The following is a 16,356-nucleotide window of genomic DNA, read 5'->3' on the forward strand; positions in this document are numbered from 1 at the left end:
TAGGGCCATCCCATTTAGGTTTTTGACCAGCAGAGCATGTTGATGTGATACCAGGAGATACTGTGAAGGTAGAAGTAGGACTCTTAGCTGGACTGGCAGTACAGCTAGAGGTCTCCTGAGGTAGACAGCCAGCCAGAGGCACTGTGCACCTTCTGGGGCCTCTGAGGTTTTGCCTAGAAAAACACTAAGTTCTAAAACTATCAAAGTACTGACACAAACGGAAGAAAGATAGTAACCAGTTTCACACCCAAATCATGACACGCACAAAATGATTCATCAGGAAGGATTTCACTACAAAAAGCAGTGTTTTAATGTTAAGCCTGATTGCACATTAAGAAAGTTTTTTTATTACAAAGTGTTTTGAAAAAATACAGTAAAAGGTAATTCTGACAATCACTTTATGAGCCAAAAGGTTTTGGCATTTAGATTTCACATAATAAAAGTGCCACATTTACACAGGAGCTGATGTTTCATTTGAAATGGGTTTTAACAAGACCAGTGATAAGAGCATCAAGCTTTACATAGATTGTCTCATATTATACATTAAAAATCTTCATCTTGCAGGTTACTGGCCAAAATGCCAGTAGGTTTTGTAATATCACTTATGAGATACTGCTAGAAAAAGAAGTGTATTCTTTGGAAGAAAGGGTTTAAAATAGCAATTTACTGCATACACGACCCTCGTCATTCGGCAAAAATAAAATCACCATCTCCAAGTTTGTGTGTGTTTGACAATACATCAAGGATGCTCAGCTCAAGTGAATCAAAACATCTGCATTTAAATGGCCATTAACGTCAAACCCTTTGGATTTCCTATTATCATAAACAACTTTAAAACGAGCAGCAGAACCTAAAGTGTACAATAAACAAATAAAATGGATATTTATATTTTACCTGCATGGATTCTCATTAGTCTTGTAGAAATGGAGAAAAACCATTACAGCTATAAAGGGTGCTAAATGTTTACAATCCAGATGAGGATCTCAAGAAAAGAGAAGGTTGTCTCTAGTTTGACATGATTTACTCTGGCTGATGGTCCACTGAACAAAAAGTGGGTATAATCTTGGAAGTTTGATAATGCTGCCTACATCCACCAGATCTATAATGAAATATCTACAGAAAACGCTACGGAACATTGAACAGCGAAAAGACCATGGTTATCCTTGATAGGAACCTTTGAAGCAGCACAGAGAAGTAACTAATCTGTGTGGTAGATTACATTGTATAATCAAATCCTGAATATCTAACAGTCAGAAAAATGTTGCTTTATTTAAACCCACTTTGTGCGTGCCTCTCGTACACAGCTGTCTGGGTCAGTCTAATGGGCGAGAAGGTTGATCAGGGGAGCGTGGGTCTTAATTTATTTTATTGGTGGCCTTTAACTGCAAATATCCTTATTTACGTAGGATCAAAACTTGTTAAGTAAGGAGGCTCTCCCAATTAGTTAGGTGCCATGTAGATGCCAACACACAATATCTCTACTGTGCTAAATTCATTTTAGACTACCTAGTTTGTTTCATTTGTAACCCTAAAGCTAAAATACTAAAAAGCGAGGCTGAGGGGCCAAGGCTATCCTAGGTCTGAAACTGAAACGCATATTTTTCAGTCAAAGGGTTTTGTTGTCAAATTAGCATGACATTTTCTTTAGTTGGTGGCAAAAGATTATATCTTCGTGAACACCTTATTTCTGGGTTTCTTCTTTGGAAGTCTCGGCAGAAAAAAATCTATTGAAGAAACAGCTATTTTGAAGACCAAACGTTAATATTCTAGAAACGAAAAGGCCGATGCATCCCACCTCAAAGTGTGCGTTCAAAGGAAACACAAACCATTGTGTTTAGTGTGTCACAATTACCGAACGTGGTGTTGCTCTTTGAGCAAACGGCAGTCTGGTTCCATATAATTAGCATGCTCAATGATCAGGGATCTTTTAGCAAAGGGTATCTATGGAAATGATGTTTTTGCTGAGTAATTACTAAAGAAAATAGTAAAAAATGTGTGGGCATGCACAGCATTATTTCTTGATGTTTTGAAAGGAAAAACAAAAGCTTGCATTTAGAAAAATACAAAAAAACAGAAAAATATTACTTCCTGTGTAAAAGCAGCACCAATTTGGTTGAAGCTCTTCACTCCTTAGGAGTGTACTCAAAATGTGACAAACCTCCCCATTTGCAACACTTAACACTTATACAAAAATGTAAAAAGCACTTCAAATATAAACAATGACGTGATTATAAATAGTTTTTTTCGCCACAAAATACATTTTGAAATCAACAGGAAAAAAGTTTCGGTTTTTATCAAAGCCTCTGAGAAGTTTGAGAACTCTCGCCTTTCAAGCCAGGCTTTGCATTTGGCTTTTCAATAACCCAAGGCACCATGGTTCATTCAAATCTTAAATTGTCAACATATCCACATCAATTACTGCTATTTTGAATACTATTAATACTACAAACGAATCATTTTTTGAATTTTATTTAAAAGGGCATTAATGAATTAAAATACTGCATAGGTGTATGACAGCACTGTAGTAACACTGCTGTTTTCGGTGCCAAGGAATGAGGGGAGCATCTGGCAAAAAACATCAGCCAAGTTAAGATGCCATTTCTCAATCGCATTCTGTCTGCAGGCATACAAAGGAAGACAGATTACAAGTCAGGCTTTGCCTTTTCTTTCATTTGCACTATGAAAAGGAGGTTAAATCCATAAACGCTGCTGTACAAACCACAATAGCATTTTGGGGTTAAGTAGACCCCTGAAAGTTTGAGAAACCGTCACTCAACAAAGCAAGAATAGGATTATTGTGAGACTAGCTGCTGGTCTGTGCAAATGTCCACTTCAGCAGCATATTCAAGTCTAAGTTTTGCTGAACGGCAAACCTAATGTTGAACATATTTATGGAAAGGTCAGGTAGAAACTTAAAAATGTGTCAATCTGCTTTTGTGTACCCAGCATTTTGTTCTTTCTCCACTTCATGACGAGAATTCAAAGGACGAAAAAAAGGACGTGCAAGTGGCCGGCCTGTACTTAACCAGCATAAACGGTTATGTGAAAGGCTGACTTTACTACTAAGTATTTTGCTATAAAAATGACAGCATCCCAAAAGCAGACATTAGAATTTAGTAACCTTTGAGATGAATGCCAAATTGACAACTGTACAAGTCCTCACCCTGTTCAAGTGATAACCAAAATGCACAAACATAAGTGCAAATACGCACAAAATGATCACTATATTTTTGTTTTTTCGTACAGTTTGTTTTTAAATTGACCATGTCCAACATAGGATGAAAGGTTAAAGGCTTTTGATGCATAATTATTTGTCAGATGTTCATTTATGCATACTTTGCAAGCAAGTGGCTAGCAACAATTCACAACAGGTAGCATGTTCAAATGTTGTCTGATCACATACCTACAATTCCTTCATTGGACCTGTACTATGTCTTCATATTTGTAAAACCTATTCCTTGTACATTTAAAAGTGAGCTCAGAGGTGTAAAATGGCGTTTTCTCTTCCACAGGGTCACCTGGTTGAAGATTACAACAGAACTGGAGTGTGTTTACATCAGTCTATTACACATTATATACCACTACAATTGAAGTTTTCAGTTGAGCTTTGGAGAGGTTGACAAAAGAGGGCAGTTGTAAAGTGGATCTGCTACAATTCTGACAAGTTGCACGGTCGTCTAAATTCCTGCCCGCGTTCATGAATCCATTTATTGGAGACTGGAAGAAGAAAACAGGCAAAACATTACAATAAATAGCAAATCATGTGTTAGAGATTAAGGGTCGTCATACAAGAAAATGAAGCAAAGATCAACAATTCATTAAAGTAATCGGAAAAACATGATTTTAAAACTAGCCCAGAATGGACCACAAGTCGAAATTTCAAATTCCGATCTCAAAAAGGGAGCAGATTTTTGCAAAACTATATTCCTCCACCTGTATGTACACCCAGCCATTGTAAATATTTCCGGTTGGGGCAAATCTACATTTTAAAGTATACCACAATGATACAGAATCTCAATTTCTAGGGTTGGCTGAAAACAGTTTAACTCAATTTACAAACTTTTTGATTGTAGTTGCATTCAGCAGTCCAACCCTAATTAACATAAGGATTAGTTTTCATGGGCACACCAGAGGAAGTTCGCGGGGAGGGGGCTTCACCACACAGTAACTGCCCAAGGAAGTTAACAAGGTCTCTGGAACAGTTAGTTACCGGGCGGTGAAGAAAGCTTCCAACAGAGAATAATAGATCTCTTACCGCCCAGACATGTTGTCAAGTATGCAATAGCTTTTAAGCTCTGAAACAAAGCAGCTATTTCACAAGTTAAAATAATTACACAACACAATGGTTGCAAGGAATAAGGAGACAGGAATAACTCAGTCCCTTCTCCCTTTTCCAGGGTGGCCTGAGGGGTTGGAGGAGTCGACGGAGATGTTGCAAAGTGAGTGGGGTGAGTGTGGTGGCAAAGAAGTAGTCGGGTTGAGCTGGGTGGTGGGTGAGGAAAAGTGCAGCAGCAGGAGCAGGGCAAAGGGAGGCAGGAGAACGTGAACTGAGATGGCAGTGTCGCATTCCTCAATGAACTTTAATTACAAGCCCATGCCATGAGTTAAGGCCAGCACGCCGTACTCCAAGATTGTCGGTGTTCGATCCATGTAATCTCCAAGTGCCTATTCAGTAAATATGGTCTTTGGAATATTATGTCGGTTAAATGTTTTTGCTGAAAAAAAATCCATAGGGCAGATCTAGTGGTGGCATCAGTACACTATAATGCAGCCGCAATTGATTAGAGGTAGCAAGTCATACAAATCAAAGTTGCGGGCAAAGTAGGGAGATATTAAGGGTTGGATTTCTTCTTATACAGCTAGTGATAAGGTTTCAGTCATAGAAACCATCACTAGAGTTGAGATTGAGGAGTCTGGGCATTGGTTGATGCAGACAGTTAGTGCCCATCAATATATGTGAATGGTATAGTTGAGAGAGATTGCTTCAAAATCAACTCTACATACCTCCATTTTGTATTCAAGAATAGTTTACTTTTTTGTGATACAAGGTTTATAAGTGAGTGACTATTTTATCTTAGAACCGTTGGTAATTAGCAGCCTAAACTTCTGCATTGAATTTGTGTGTAATGCAAATGGAGAAAGGGCACCATAAAATGGAATGATATCACTACCACATATCTAATAACCATTATTGGCACAGTGGGTGCTTTGAGAACCTAAAAGGACAGAAATGAGATTTGCACTGTAAGAATCCAGAATTATTAAATAAAATGGAGGTGCATTGTGAACACCAAAATAGAAACTAGGGAATAGTGTGGTTAAACAAATAGGAGGGCAGGATTCAAAATTTAGGGGAGCTGGGAGGCATTTATCTCCTGCTTACAGCCTACAAGAGCCGGATTAGCTTGAAACCAACAGAAACGAAGAACTTCTTTTTGTTCCCCAGGCCAACTGATGCAACAACAAAAAAATAACCAAAAACAAAAAAACAAAAAAAAAACAGACCCATGTGAATTTTACTCGGGGTGTTGGGACAATCTATAAATAAAATTGAGGACACAGTTATACGACATCTAAAGCTTAAAGGGTAATGAACAGTGGACAAAATGATATATTTGTATCTTATGTTAAAGTTAGATTTGTGGGGTGCCATGTACCAGCTCTTGGTTAATAGTTAAAGCGGGATACCCAGCACCTTTTCTTTAATTTCGAAACCCTGGTAGGGTAACAACAAAAGTCCACAAAAGCACCTTAAAAATGTCATTTGTATATTAATACTTGTCGGAAACAAAAACAAGGAAGACTATTCCCCACACAATTGTGTGGAACCATGTTGAAATTCTGACATGCAGATGTTTTAGTTACTTACCTGTAACTGTATTTCTCCAGCATTGGTATCTTTCATATAAATTCAGATGCTTGAATATTCCCTGTCGTCAGACTGGGAATCCTCCGATTTAAATTATTAAAAAATTAAATATATATACATTATTTCCATAGAAATACAATGTAGATTGCCCATTATGGCCTATGAGCCAGTCACTTGTATAGTCCCTCCACCTCACTTTGGTCCTTTATGGCCCTAACCAATGAAGGTGGCAGGGTTTAAGCTCCGCCCCAGGCAGCCATCTTCAGATTTTGAACCGTAGAAGACTACATGAATTGATGGCTGCTGGGAGAGGGAGCAGCCTCTCGGGGGAGACAGGCAGGCGCATGTGAATCTATGAAAGATACCAATGCTGGAGAAATACAGTTATAGGTAAGTAACTAAAAGTTCTCCAGGATTGGAGCTTTCATAGATTCAGATGGTTGAATAGAATACCAAGCAGTTAGGCCATGCCCATACCTCATGTACATTCTGCAGATCCTTCTGCTCGCCTTACTATACAGCAAGTAACTGTTTACATTACCAGGGATGGTGGGAAAAGAAGGCTGCTCCTACCTTACGCAAAGAGATGGAGGAGAACCACTTGACCCACTACTGCCTCTTTGCTGGTATCTTCTGCCAGGCAGTAATGTTTGGCGAAAGTATGCAGGGTGCTCCAGGTTGCGGCTCTGCAGAGGGTCTTTCAATGGTACTCCAGCGTGAAATGCGGCCGAATTTGCCCTCCCTCTGTTGGAGTGGGCTGAAGGAGGACTGGCGAGTGGATCGCCTTTAGACTGGTAACAGTGACTGATACCCTTGCAACATCGAGCGAGTGCAAGGATCTTTCTGCATCAGATGAGTGATTCATGAAGAAGGTTGGAGTACGATGCGCTCGGTGAGCATTTCTGACAGCACCTTGGGTAAGAATTTCAGATGAGTCCTTAGTATGATGCGGTCTCTACCGTGATGGCTACTAAGAAAACTGCTTACCAGGATAAAAATGTTATGTCACACCTGTGAATTGGCTCATATAGTGGCTTCATGAGCGCTTCTAGGACCGTGATCAGGCTCCCTGCAGGAACTGGTGTAGAAGTTGGTGGGAAAGTACGCATGAACCCTTTTAAGAATATTTTGATAGTCGGTGTGGTGAGCAAGGATTGCTGACCTGGGTTAGTCATGTATGCTGATATGGCGGACAAATGCACCTTGATGGATGAAAGGGAGAGTCCTGGCTTCGCTAGGTGCAACAGGTACTGTAGTGTTGGTTCGATGGAAGCAGAGAGGAGATTCACTGAAGATGTTTCGCACCACTTGGTAAAGCGAGTCCATTTCCGAATGCAAGTTGTTCATGTAGAAAGGGCCTTCGAGGCCTTGAATATGTCCAAGCATTCTGCAGGAAGATTCAGGTTAATTAACTTTCGCTGCTCAGGAACCAAGCATGCAGTGACAGGCTCGCTGGATCGTGGTGGAGCACCTTCCGACCCTTTGCATTAAGAGGCTCTGATGAACTTTGAGGCGAATCGGAGGCCATAGAGACGGGTGATGCATGGTTGGGTACCAAACCTGGAGAGCCCAATCCGGCACTATGAGGATCATCGAGCAGGTCCGTTCTTTCAGTCTGCGTAATACTGTCACTATGAGTGGGATCGGAGGCAAGGCATAAAGGAGCTTGCCTGTCCAGTCCACTGAGAAGGCGTTGAAGTGTTCCGGATACCTGGAGGCGAACCTGTGACATTTTTTGTTGGCAAAAACGTTGATCTGTGGATGTCCCCACCTGTAAAAAATCTGCTGGGCTTCTGCCTCGTCTGCTCTCATTCTTGGGATGCTGAATAATCTCTGCTTAACTTGTCTGCCAGGACATTGTCCCGGGGTAGGTGTTCTGCCTTGATGTGGACCTTGTGATGTAAAGCCCAGGTCCATAGCTTCTGGGCTTCTTGAGACAACAACTCCGACCTTGTTCCCCCTTGCTTGTTCGTGTAGTTCATCAAGGCTGTGTTGTCCGTTTGGACACTCAAAGCCAGCCCTGCCAGTAATGGTAAGACAGCCTTCAGCGCCCACCAAATTGTCCTGAGCTCTAGCACATTTATGTGCAATTGAGATTCTTGGGTGGACCGAGTGCCCTATGTAGATCTGCCAAGTGTGCTCCGCAGCCCAACGGTGAAGCATCCGTCCTGAGAAGGGTTGAAGTTGGAGCTTGGAAAGGCATTCCTTGTAGCAGGTTTTGAGATATGCCCCACCATCGGAGGGGCTTCTGAAAAGTTGCTGATAGTTGTATGGTATCCTCCCATTACCAGAGTGCCTGATTCCATTGGCGGTCCAGGGTCTCTTGGATTGGCCTCATGTGAAGAGGACTATGCATGAAGACATCATGCCCAAAAGAGATTTGAGGGAGTGGACCGTGGTCGTCCCGTTGCTTTGCAACTATGAAGTCAGATGAGTTGGTGTAGATTCTGTCTGCTGACGGTCTTACTCTGGGGTATGTGGGTGTTGAGTTCTGCTCCCAGAAAAAGCACAGTCTTGCTGGGAACGGGGCAGGATGTCTCCTAGTTTAACAAGAAACCTAACTCTTTCAAGAGTTTTACTGTTCTCCCCACTGCGATGCTCGCCAGTTTGAATGAGCTTGCCCTTATGAGCCAATCATCTAAATACGGGAAGACTTCAGTTCTCAATATTCTGAGGTATGCTTCCACCGGTGCCAGGCACTTGGTAAATACTCTTGGTGCTGATTTGGACACGAAATTGAAATGTGACTCCCCCCTGGCGAACCTAAGGAATTGTCTGTGGGCAGGAGGAATGGGAATGTGGAAATAAGCATCCTCCAAGTCGAGGGTGGCTAGGAAGTCGTGTTGGTTGAGCCATGGGAGACCGTTCTGAAGGGATGTCATTTTGAATTTGATGAGCTTGATAAACTTGTTGAGAGCTCTCAAATCCAGAATAGGTCGCCACTGACCGTTTTCTTCGTTACAAAAAAAAAACGAAAAACGGGAGTAGAAGCCTCTTCCCATTTGCTGGTATGGTACCGGCTCTGTAGCTGCCTTTAGGAGTAGCTTGTGAACCTCCAGCATGACCGGTTTCAAATGATGCACCTTGCGTGGAACGGGGGCAAGAAATGGAGGTTGGCCCAGGAATTCGATGGTATGACCTTCGCACACCACCTGTAGCACCCACTTGTCTGATGTTATTCTAACCAAAGTTGGTAAAACCGGCTTATTCTCCCTCCCACCGGGGTGCGTAGTGAGAGAGGAGGAGGATTGTCAAATTTGCTTGCTCTGGGTCTTGGCGTGGTTAGAGCCACTTTTACCCCTATGGGTGTACCTGCTTGTTGACTGATGGTATCTGTCTTGAAAGGTACTACTCAGCGTTTTTTGATTGTAGGAGGGGTGGTTGAAACCCCTGTATTTTAAAGACACTCCTCGAAAGGATCTACGATCTTTGTCTTTGCCCTTAAGGGAACTGATGGCTCGCGCCGTATCAGTGTCAGCCTTTATACCCTTGAGATGGTCGTCAATCTTTTTTCCAAAGAGGTCTTGCCCATCGAAGGGCATATCTAATATCTGAGCCTGAACCTCTGGCCTTAATTTCGTAGCCTTCATCCAGGCTTGCCTCCTCAAGACTATACCATGGGCCATGTGTCTGAAGCCTGACTCCGCTATGTCAACAGCCATGTCCATCATATGGTCGGAGGTTGCTTCACCATACAATGTGATTGCGTTGGTCTCCTCTTGCAGATCAGACATACAGAGCCACAGCTCACAGTCCAGCCGTGCCGTCATGGCAAGAGCGTTTCCAGCCCTAATGGTGAGAGAGGCCGACGTTGATACCTTCAGTTAGGGAGAAATCTCCAGAATGGTTAATTTCCCTTACCTGTTGAGTCCCCCAGCAGCTTTGCTGGATTTCTAGAGTTAAATTTTTTTCACCTGGTAAGAGTGTGAGCCTTTTTTTCCCCACTCTTACATGTGTTGTACATTATTTGTGCTCATGGATTATGGAGTCTCACCCACTCCATAGGCATCATCTTTTTACTGTGCCACAGGGTTGTCTTTTTAGACTTCCCACTTTAAACTCCATTTTCTGGGACTGACTACTGTCTCCCAGAACATGTAAAGTTGCCATTGACTTTACTAGTCTTTTTAATTTACAGACCCAGTACAACCTATCTTCCAATAGAGTACTGGAAGGGTTAATAGTTATCCCTTTTTGTCTGATTCTCATGGAATATTATTTTGTTCCCCTTTCTCTAAGATTTGGCTGGTGGCAGTGGTATGTACCCTTTTTATTTTACCGCGGGCTATGAACATAGCCTCGGTAACGTTAGAGGCTATGGTGGTAGTCTCAAACGCTAAGCCGCTGGACCACTTATTTTTATTCAGTTCTGGTTGGGTTTATTCGCCATTTCTTTTTGTAAAGGTCTTTCTCGTGTTTTACTCTGCGCGCCAAACCAGGTTTGGTTCCTCTGTTCGCCATCCTCTGGAAGGGCTTCTGCACAGAAGCCCTCCTTAGGCGCCTGAGTGTCTGGGTGGGCAGGATGTGAGGGATGGGTCTGGAGACCCAAGTCGCACTCTAGTTTGATTGGCTAGGTGACTGTCCTGCTAGGACAGCCACCCTGCTGTGTGATTGACAGTCAGGCTGAGTGAATGGGGGAAACTGCTTAAAAGCAGGTCTCTGGGACTTGGAAGGCAGACTGGATCGAGAGAGCCAACGAGAAGCTGAAGGAAGACAACTTCTGCAACTACTGGACACCCAGTGAAGCCCTGCTGCAGGTCCGAATCGCCTGAAACTTTGACGACAGAGGAGATCCGCAAGGAGTCTTCTCCCCTTGAGCCTGGTGGGACCAACCAGCTCACAAAGCCCCTGGACCTCCTCTTCAGCCTGGTCGAATTTGCTGTGCTACAGGAAACCGGAAAGTGAGAGTCCATTTGTGCTTTTAAGGAGTGCACCTTTTATTCAACGCTTTGCTCTGCTGCTGGCTTCTTTCCTGGGCAGTGCAGGACCCTCCAATCTTCTTCCTTGTCACCACAAAAGTCGCTTCAGGAATCGTGAGCCTGCAGGAACTGCCAGGGACAACCGCCTTAGCTACAGCATTCTTGTTCATTTAAGGTATTGTGCAAATCCGGTCGTTCATTCCGTCCGACCACAGTGAAAGTGTTTCAAATCTTTCGGCTCTCTGAAGGCTTGTCCTTCTCTTCTAAATAACTTTTCCTCCGACCAACTTCGGTTTGAACTCTTGGCAAAGACTTAACCGCAAACTACTCAGAACTGTGTGATCCTCTACAAAGACTCTGAACCATTAACATCGGCCCAGGCCTATTGATTTGAATCCTAGTTGTAGTAAGCCTTTTGTAGATTGCCCTGCCCATCACTTGTTGGTATTGTTGATTGCGGATAACCTTGTCTTTTCCTCCCTTTTAAATTGCTGGAGTGCCATTTTGCTCACACTTCATTTTTTAGTTTAACTTGTCCAGAATTGATTGGGGGGGGGGGGGTCATTGTAGTGTGTTAGGATTGTGATTTTCTGCTGGTTTATAATAGTGAACTGTTTTATAACTGATGGTGTAAATAAATGTATATTCTTTTACTCAGAAACCTTGAATCAGTGTTTGCTTGAATCATAGTAATTGTTGTCCTTTGTGTAACTTCTAATACTGCTCACTTTATTCTTGAGATAAGTCTGGCTGCTCAGCCATTGCTACCACTTTACTGTGTAGCACAGGCTTGTACCAAAGGTGAAATTGTACTTTCACTTGTAGTCTTAATTGTATGTGGTGTTCCCAAAGGGTACTGCATATGATTCTGCCTAGCATCTTCCGGCCCATTGCTTCCAATTTACGCCCTTCTTTATCAGGTGGAGCTGAAAGAGGCGATGATGTATTAGCCAACCTTTTCGAGTCCGGTTTGGTATGCCCATTGGTAATTGCATGTATGCGCTAAATTGTTTTATAAAATTGACAAATCAATTATTGAACTAAAAGAGGAAAATGAGGAAACGTGGTTGTGAACTCTATTTCAGTCTATATCTAATAGACACTATACCTTAGATATGAGCCAAAAACTGAAAAGGTACAGAGCTACGTACTTAAGTTTGATACAAGCTAGGTATATCTTATGTATTCATTGTAATAATTGTGGTTTTCACTGAACTTAAATGTTTAAGAATTCCAAAAAGTAGAAAGCATTGTTTAAGGGAATGTTTGCATGTTTTTACATTGTTTTAATAATTCTAATAAAATGTGACTAAATATTCACGTTTTTTTTAAGTGGCTTTCAAAATTAAAGTATTCAAAATCAGAAGATTAACATTTTCTTAAATTGTTTCCTACATTGACTAGCAGCAGGAGAAGGGATTGTTTTATCTGCAGTGATAAATGTACATTTTAATAAGGCACTTTAAGGTGAGACAGGGTCAAGGACCTGACCCTTTGAAGACAGGATGCGGACTCCGCTCTGGGACCCACCACAGGGTTTCCTCAGAGCCAGTCCTCTGAGCCCCATTCTGTCCCTTTTACCTGTGCGTGTCTAAGTGACCCAAGCACCACCTTTTCTTGCCCCATACCTTTTATGCATAATACTGGACAGTTTTTCTGCTCATCACATAGGAATACACTGCCAAGAAGCCATGTGGTGGAGGAAGGAGCAACCCATCAACTGAAGGGAGAAAGCAAGGAACTGACAGACGATGGAGCAATCTGCACATCAAACTGTAAATCGAGACACGGACATGGACATTGAACATGCCTTGAGCAGGACTGCGGAATGGACCACATATCAAATTGGCAAAACAGACGCGTCATGTATTCTTGATACAAACTCTGGGACTGACTACATCTTAAGCGAGCTGCTTTTGTTGAGCGGAAACAAACCTACGAACTCTGAAATTGACTATGCTTTTGAGCGTGCTGCCATTTCCAAACACTAGCAGACCCACATACAAAAAGGGATTAAGCCTAAAGCCCATTATATCTGCTTGTACACTTTGAACCCAGTCCCGGAGGAAGCCAGTGCTTGGCCCGGGGAACCTACTGAGGGAAGAGAACCAATGGAAGGGGAGGAAGAGGGCATTAAAGGGGATTTGGAAGCCCTGGCAGTGTGGGGTGTTTGGGTGAGGTCAAGGTAGGAGGAAGAGGAGAAGGAGGACCAAAAGACCAAGCAGAGGAAGGATGGTGTAGAGGAATGTGAAGGAGGATTACTTAAAGTGTGTGCAATGCGAGGTACTGAAAGGTGGGAGAAAGTGTGTGCAAGGTGAGCGATTGAAACGAACAGACAAAAGAGCAGGTGAATGAGAAAGAATGGGATAGTGACTAGGAGAGTGAAAGGAGACTGTGGGGAGAGTTTAGTAGTAGACAGCGGAACAGTAGTACCATCAGAGGGACAAAAAATAGTGAGGGGAGGAAAGGAGTGCGAGGAAGAGCAAGGAGTAGCGTGTAAGGACAAAGGAGCAGAAGGGTAAAACATCATTGTGAGGAGTACAAGCGAATGCAAGGAAGACCGAGTGAGACCTGTGTGACTGGGAGGCACCCATTCTTAAAACGTTCACATTTTGGGGAAACCCGGTTAGGCGCCACCTGGACGTCCCAGTGGGAAAGGAACCAAGCATTTGACTTTAGGCCATCACAACCAGCCAGTCACTTATTGTCTCTAGTGACCAACTTGGGATTTAGGGGGACCTCATCTCCCCTGGAACCACCCAGGGGAGATGAGACGGCCCATAGTGAGCCCCTATTCAATCATTTCAAACAAAAACTGTCTATACAGGACACAATTTGCTTAGTCATAGATGGCCTCACAAACACACAATCACTGAAAAACGGTCTTCAGAGATTGTGTGTTTGTGAGGCCATCTATGACAAAGCAAATTGTGTCCTGTATAGGAACACCAAAGACTCCTACTTCAGAAAGGACACTGGTTTTCTGGGTTAGAATGGTCCAAATATTTTCGAGCATGTCCCTCCACACATTTTAGCAAAGTCAAATTGAGGGCAGCACAATCATTACCATACCCCTAGCCACTGTACCATGCCATGCCAGGTGATTAAACATATTTGAACTGGAAGTTTATTATAGAAAATATTTGAAAAACTGCTGCGAGCCAACAATACTTACCCCATTTGTTCCCAACTAACACCGGGCATGCAGCGTGTCGTGTACTGTAATCACCTTCACCGCTTGCAAAGAGATTATACCAAAAGACAGCTGTGCCCTGTTTAAAGAAAATAAAAAAATGACATAAGAGGACGCACCAAAATAGGAAATGGGTCAGATAAAAGCCAATGATGCATTTATATACCACTTGCTATCCGTTGATAGCATGCATAGGGTTCACAGATTTACTATACTCTTCACTGAACAAAAGAAACGTCCTTTTGAAGCGGTCCAAATATAAAAACATTCCTAAGCACCAGAAAGCTTTTTCCCCAGTATTTGTGGCTGCAGCTCTTAAGTCACGTTTTCATTTTTGATAAGCACACACAAGGCTCTAAAAAGTAAACAAATCTTTTAAGACCGTATAGGGTTAAGACGTTTAGGAGATGAATGCTGGGTTGACATAGGGTAGAGGCTACAACTATTACACTATAGACATCCGGAATTTAGTACTCAACATATAACATGTCTGTCATTCTGGCTAATACTTTGGGCTCGAGGCAGATCAATTCTAAGATTGAAAGCAATACGATTGCAGTAGAAGTGATCTTTCACAATAAGAGTTCCAAGGGATCATTTCTACTTGTGAGCCTGTATAATCCACCTGGGGTGCGGTGCAAAGCGAGCAATTGCAAGATTCTCTCCATGACCTATTGGCAAATGGGTTGATCATATCTGGTAACAGGGATAATAGTTGTTGGTGACTTTAACGGCCATATTACTGGGCATGGGGGTAAATCTCAGAATCCTAAATTAAAAGAGAAGGGAGCCATTGATCACACTGAAAAAGACCTCGAGGGTGGAGCACAGGAATATCTATTTGAGTCCTGTGATATGGAAATGCTAAACGGGAGAACTAGTGATCATCCTGGTCATCATACATGGTCAAATGGTAGCTCTTATAGTACGTTGGATTATATATTTGTGTGCCCTAAGATCCAACTACAGGTGGAGGACATGACAGTCATCCCTAATGAATGGAGTGACCATGCTGCCCTGAAATGTGAGATCAACATTCCTAGAGATGAGCCCCTGTCCAGCAATACGTATAATATGAAAATTAATAAAGCTGGTACCAGGATTTCCTGGTCGGATAACATTATAACATGCCATTGAAGCCCTGGGGGTGGTAGGATCAAATCAGCTCCCTAATTTTAACGAGATGACAATCGACTCTATAGAGGACTGGATCTATGCCTTTGCAAAGCATGCGGCTGAACCTATGGGGGTTATGATAGGACACGAGGGGAAAAAACTGCCCTATGATAAGACGATAAGAGATGAGAAAAGGAATCTCAGAGCTGAGCTTCGCAATGCCAAGAAATCAATGGCCCCCCGGGAGGTATATTATGCAAATGTTAGGGGGATCAAAAACCGATATAGATCTGCCATTTAGGCGAAAAGAAGGGCTGATAAGATTCTTTCCTGGCAAAGATTGGTGAAGACCATATGGGAAGGAAAGACTCGTAACATTTGTTCCCTTTTGGGCGATGCTCGAGGTGTCAAGAAAGGGGCACTAGCAAATCCCATTGAAGCTAGAGTGTGGACAAAATTCCTGGAAAATCGTAACACTAAACGCTTCCACTTGTGCTTGTAGCAAGCAAGCGTAGAGGCGTCCTGGCCTTTACTAGAATGCTCCTGCATTTCAAAGGCAGTGAGTAGTGTCCACATTCTAAGGCTGCAGGAGCCAGTTCGTGAGGCTCAGATGCTGGGTCGTGGCGCAGGATTGACCCTCCTTCTCAGAAGAGCAGGTCTGAATGTGGAGGCAGTTTGATGGCTGGAACCACTCGTAGACGGAGAGAGTCTGAGTAGCAGATCTGCCTTGGCCACGCTGGTTCAATGATCATCTTGCAGTGGCAATGTCCGAGCGTGTTGATCACTCGTAGCAACAAAGGAACCGGCAGGAATGCATACAGGAAGATGCCTTCCCACGGGTATGAGTCGTCGTCCTCCTGACCCCTAGACTGAGGTTATCAGCTGGCAAACTTCCCACACTTGTAACTGTCGCAAAGAGGTCGATTTGAGGGAAACCCCACTCGTTGAAGATGAGATGCTTACGCTTGCTGAAGCCCCCATTCACGGCCGGACTGCAACTCGCTGCACAGAGAGTCCGCAATGGTATTCTGAACGCCTGCCAGGTGAAATGGGGCGAGAAAAATCATTTGAGCAATGGCCCAGTGCCACAGATTATGCACCTTTCCGGATGTAAAACATGGTGGTGGTGTTGTCCGTGAAGAGCCGCACCACCTTCCCCTGGAGCCGAGGCTGAAAAGAAAATCGCCCTCAGTTCCGGGACGTTGATGTGCAACTCCTTCTCTTCTGGGAACCAGAGCCCTATGATGCAAGAACGTCCT

At 43.1% G+C, this 16,356-nt stretch overlaps 1 protein-coding gene across 3 annotated transcripts in view; it reads right to left on the reverse strand.

The window, feature by feature from the left end:
• Positions 1 to 272: 272 nt before the first annotated feature.
• Positions 273 to 16,356, reverse strand: part of P4HA1 (prolyl 4-hydroxylase subunit alpha 1) — a 720,153-nt gene continuing 704,069 nt past the window's right edge. Inside the window, exons 14-15 of one of the 3 annotated variants that reach the window (XM_069610530.1) lie at positions 13,964 to 14,060; positions 273 to 3,717 (exon numbers count right to left, since the gene is read on the reverse strand). In XM_069610530.1, coding sequence (XP_069466631.1) covers positions 3,650 to 3,717; positions 13,964 to 14,060 — 165 coding nt within the window. In that variant the 3' untranslated portion in view covers positions 273 to 3,649. The remainder of the gene's footprint in view (positions 3,718 to 13,963; positions 14,061 to 16,356) is intronic. The other 2 variants (XM_069610531.1, XM_069610532.1) reach the window with 2 other exon arrangements.

Source organism: Ambystoma mexicanum, chromosome 8 (genome assembly GCF_040938575.1).
Source record: "Ambystoma mexicanum isolate Mex_15411 chromosome 8, UKY_AmexF1_1, whole genome shotgun sequence".
NCBI classification, from domain to species: Eukaryota; Metazoa; Chordata; class Amphibia; order Caudata; family Ambystomatidae; genus Ambystoma; species Ambystoma mexicanum.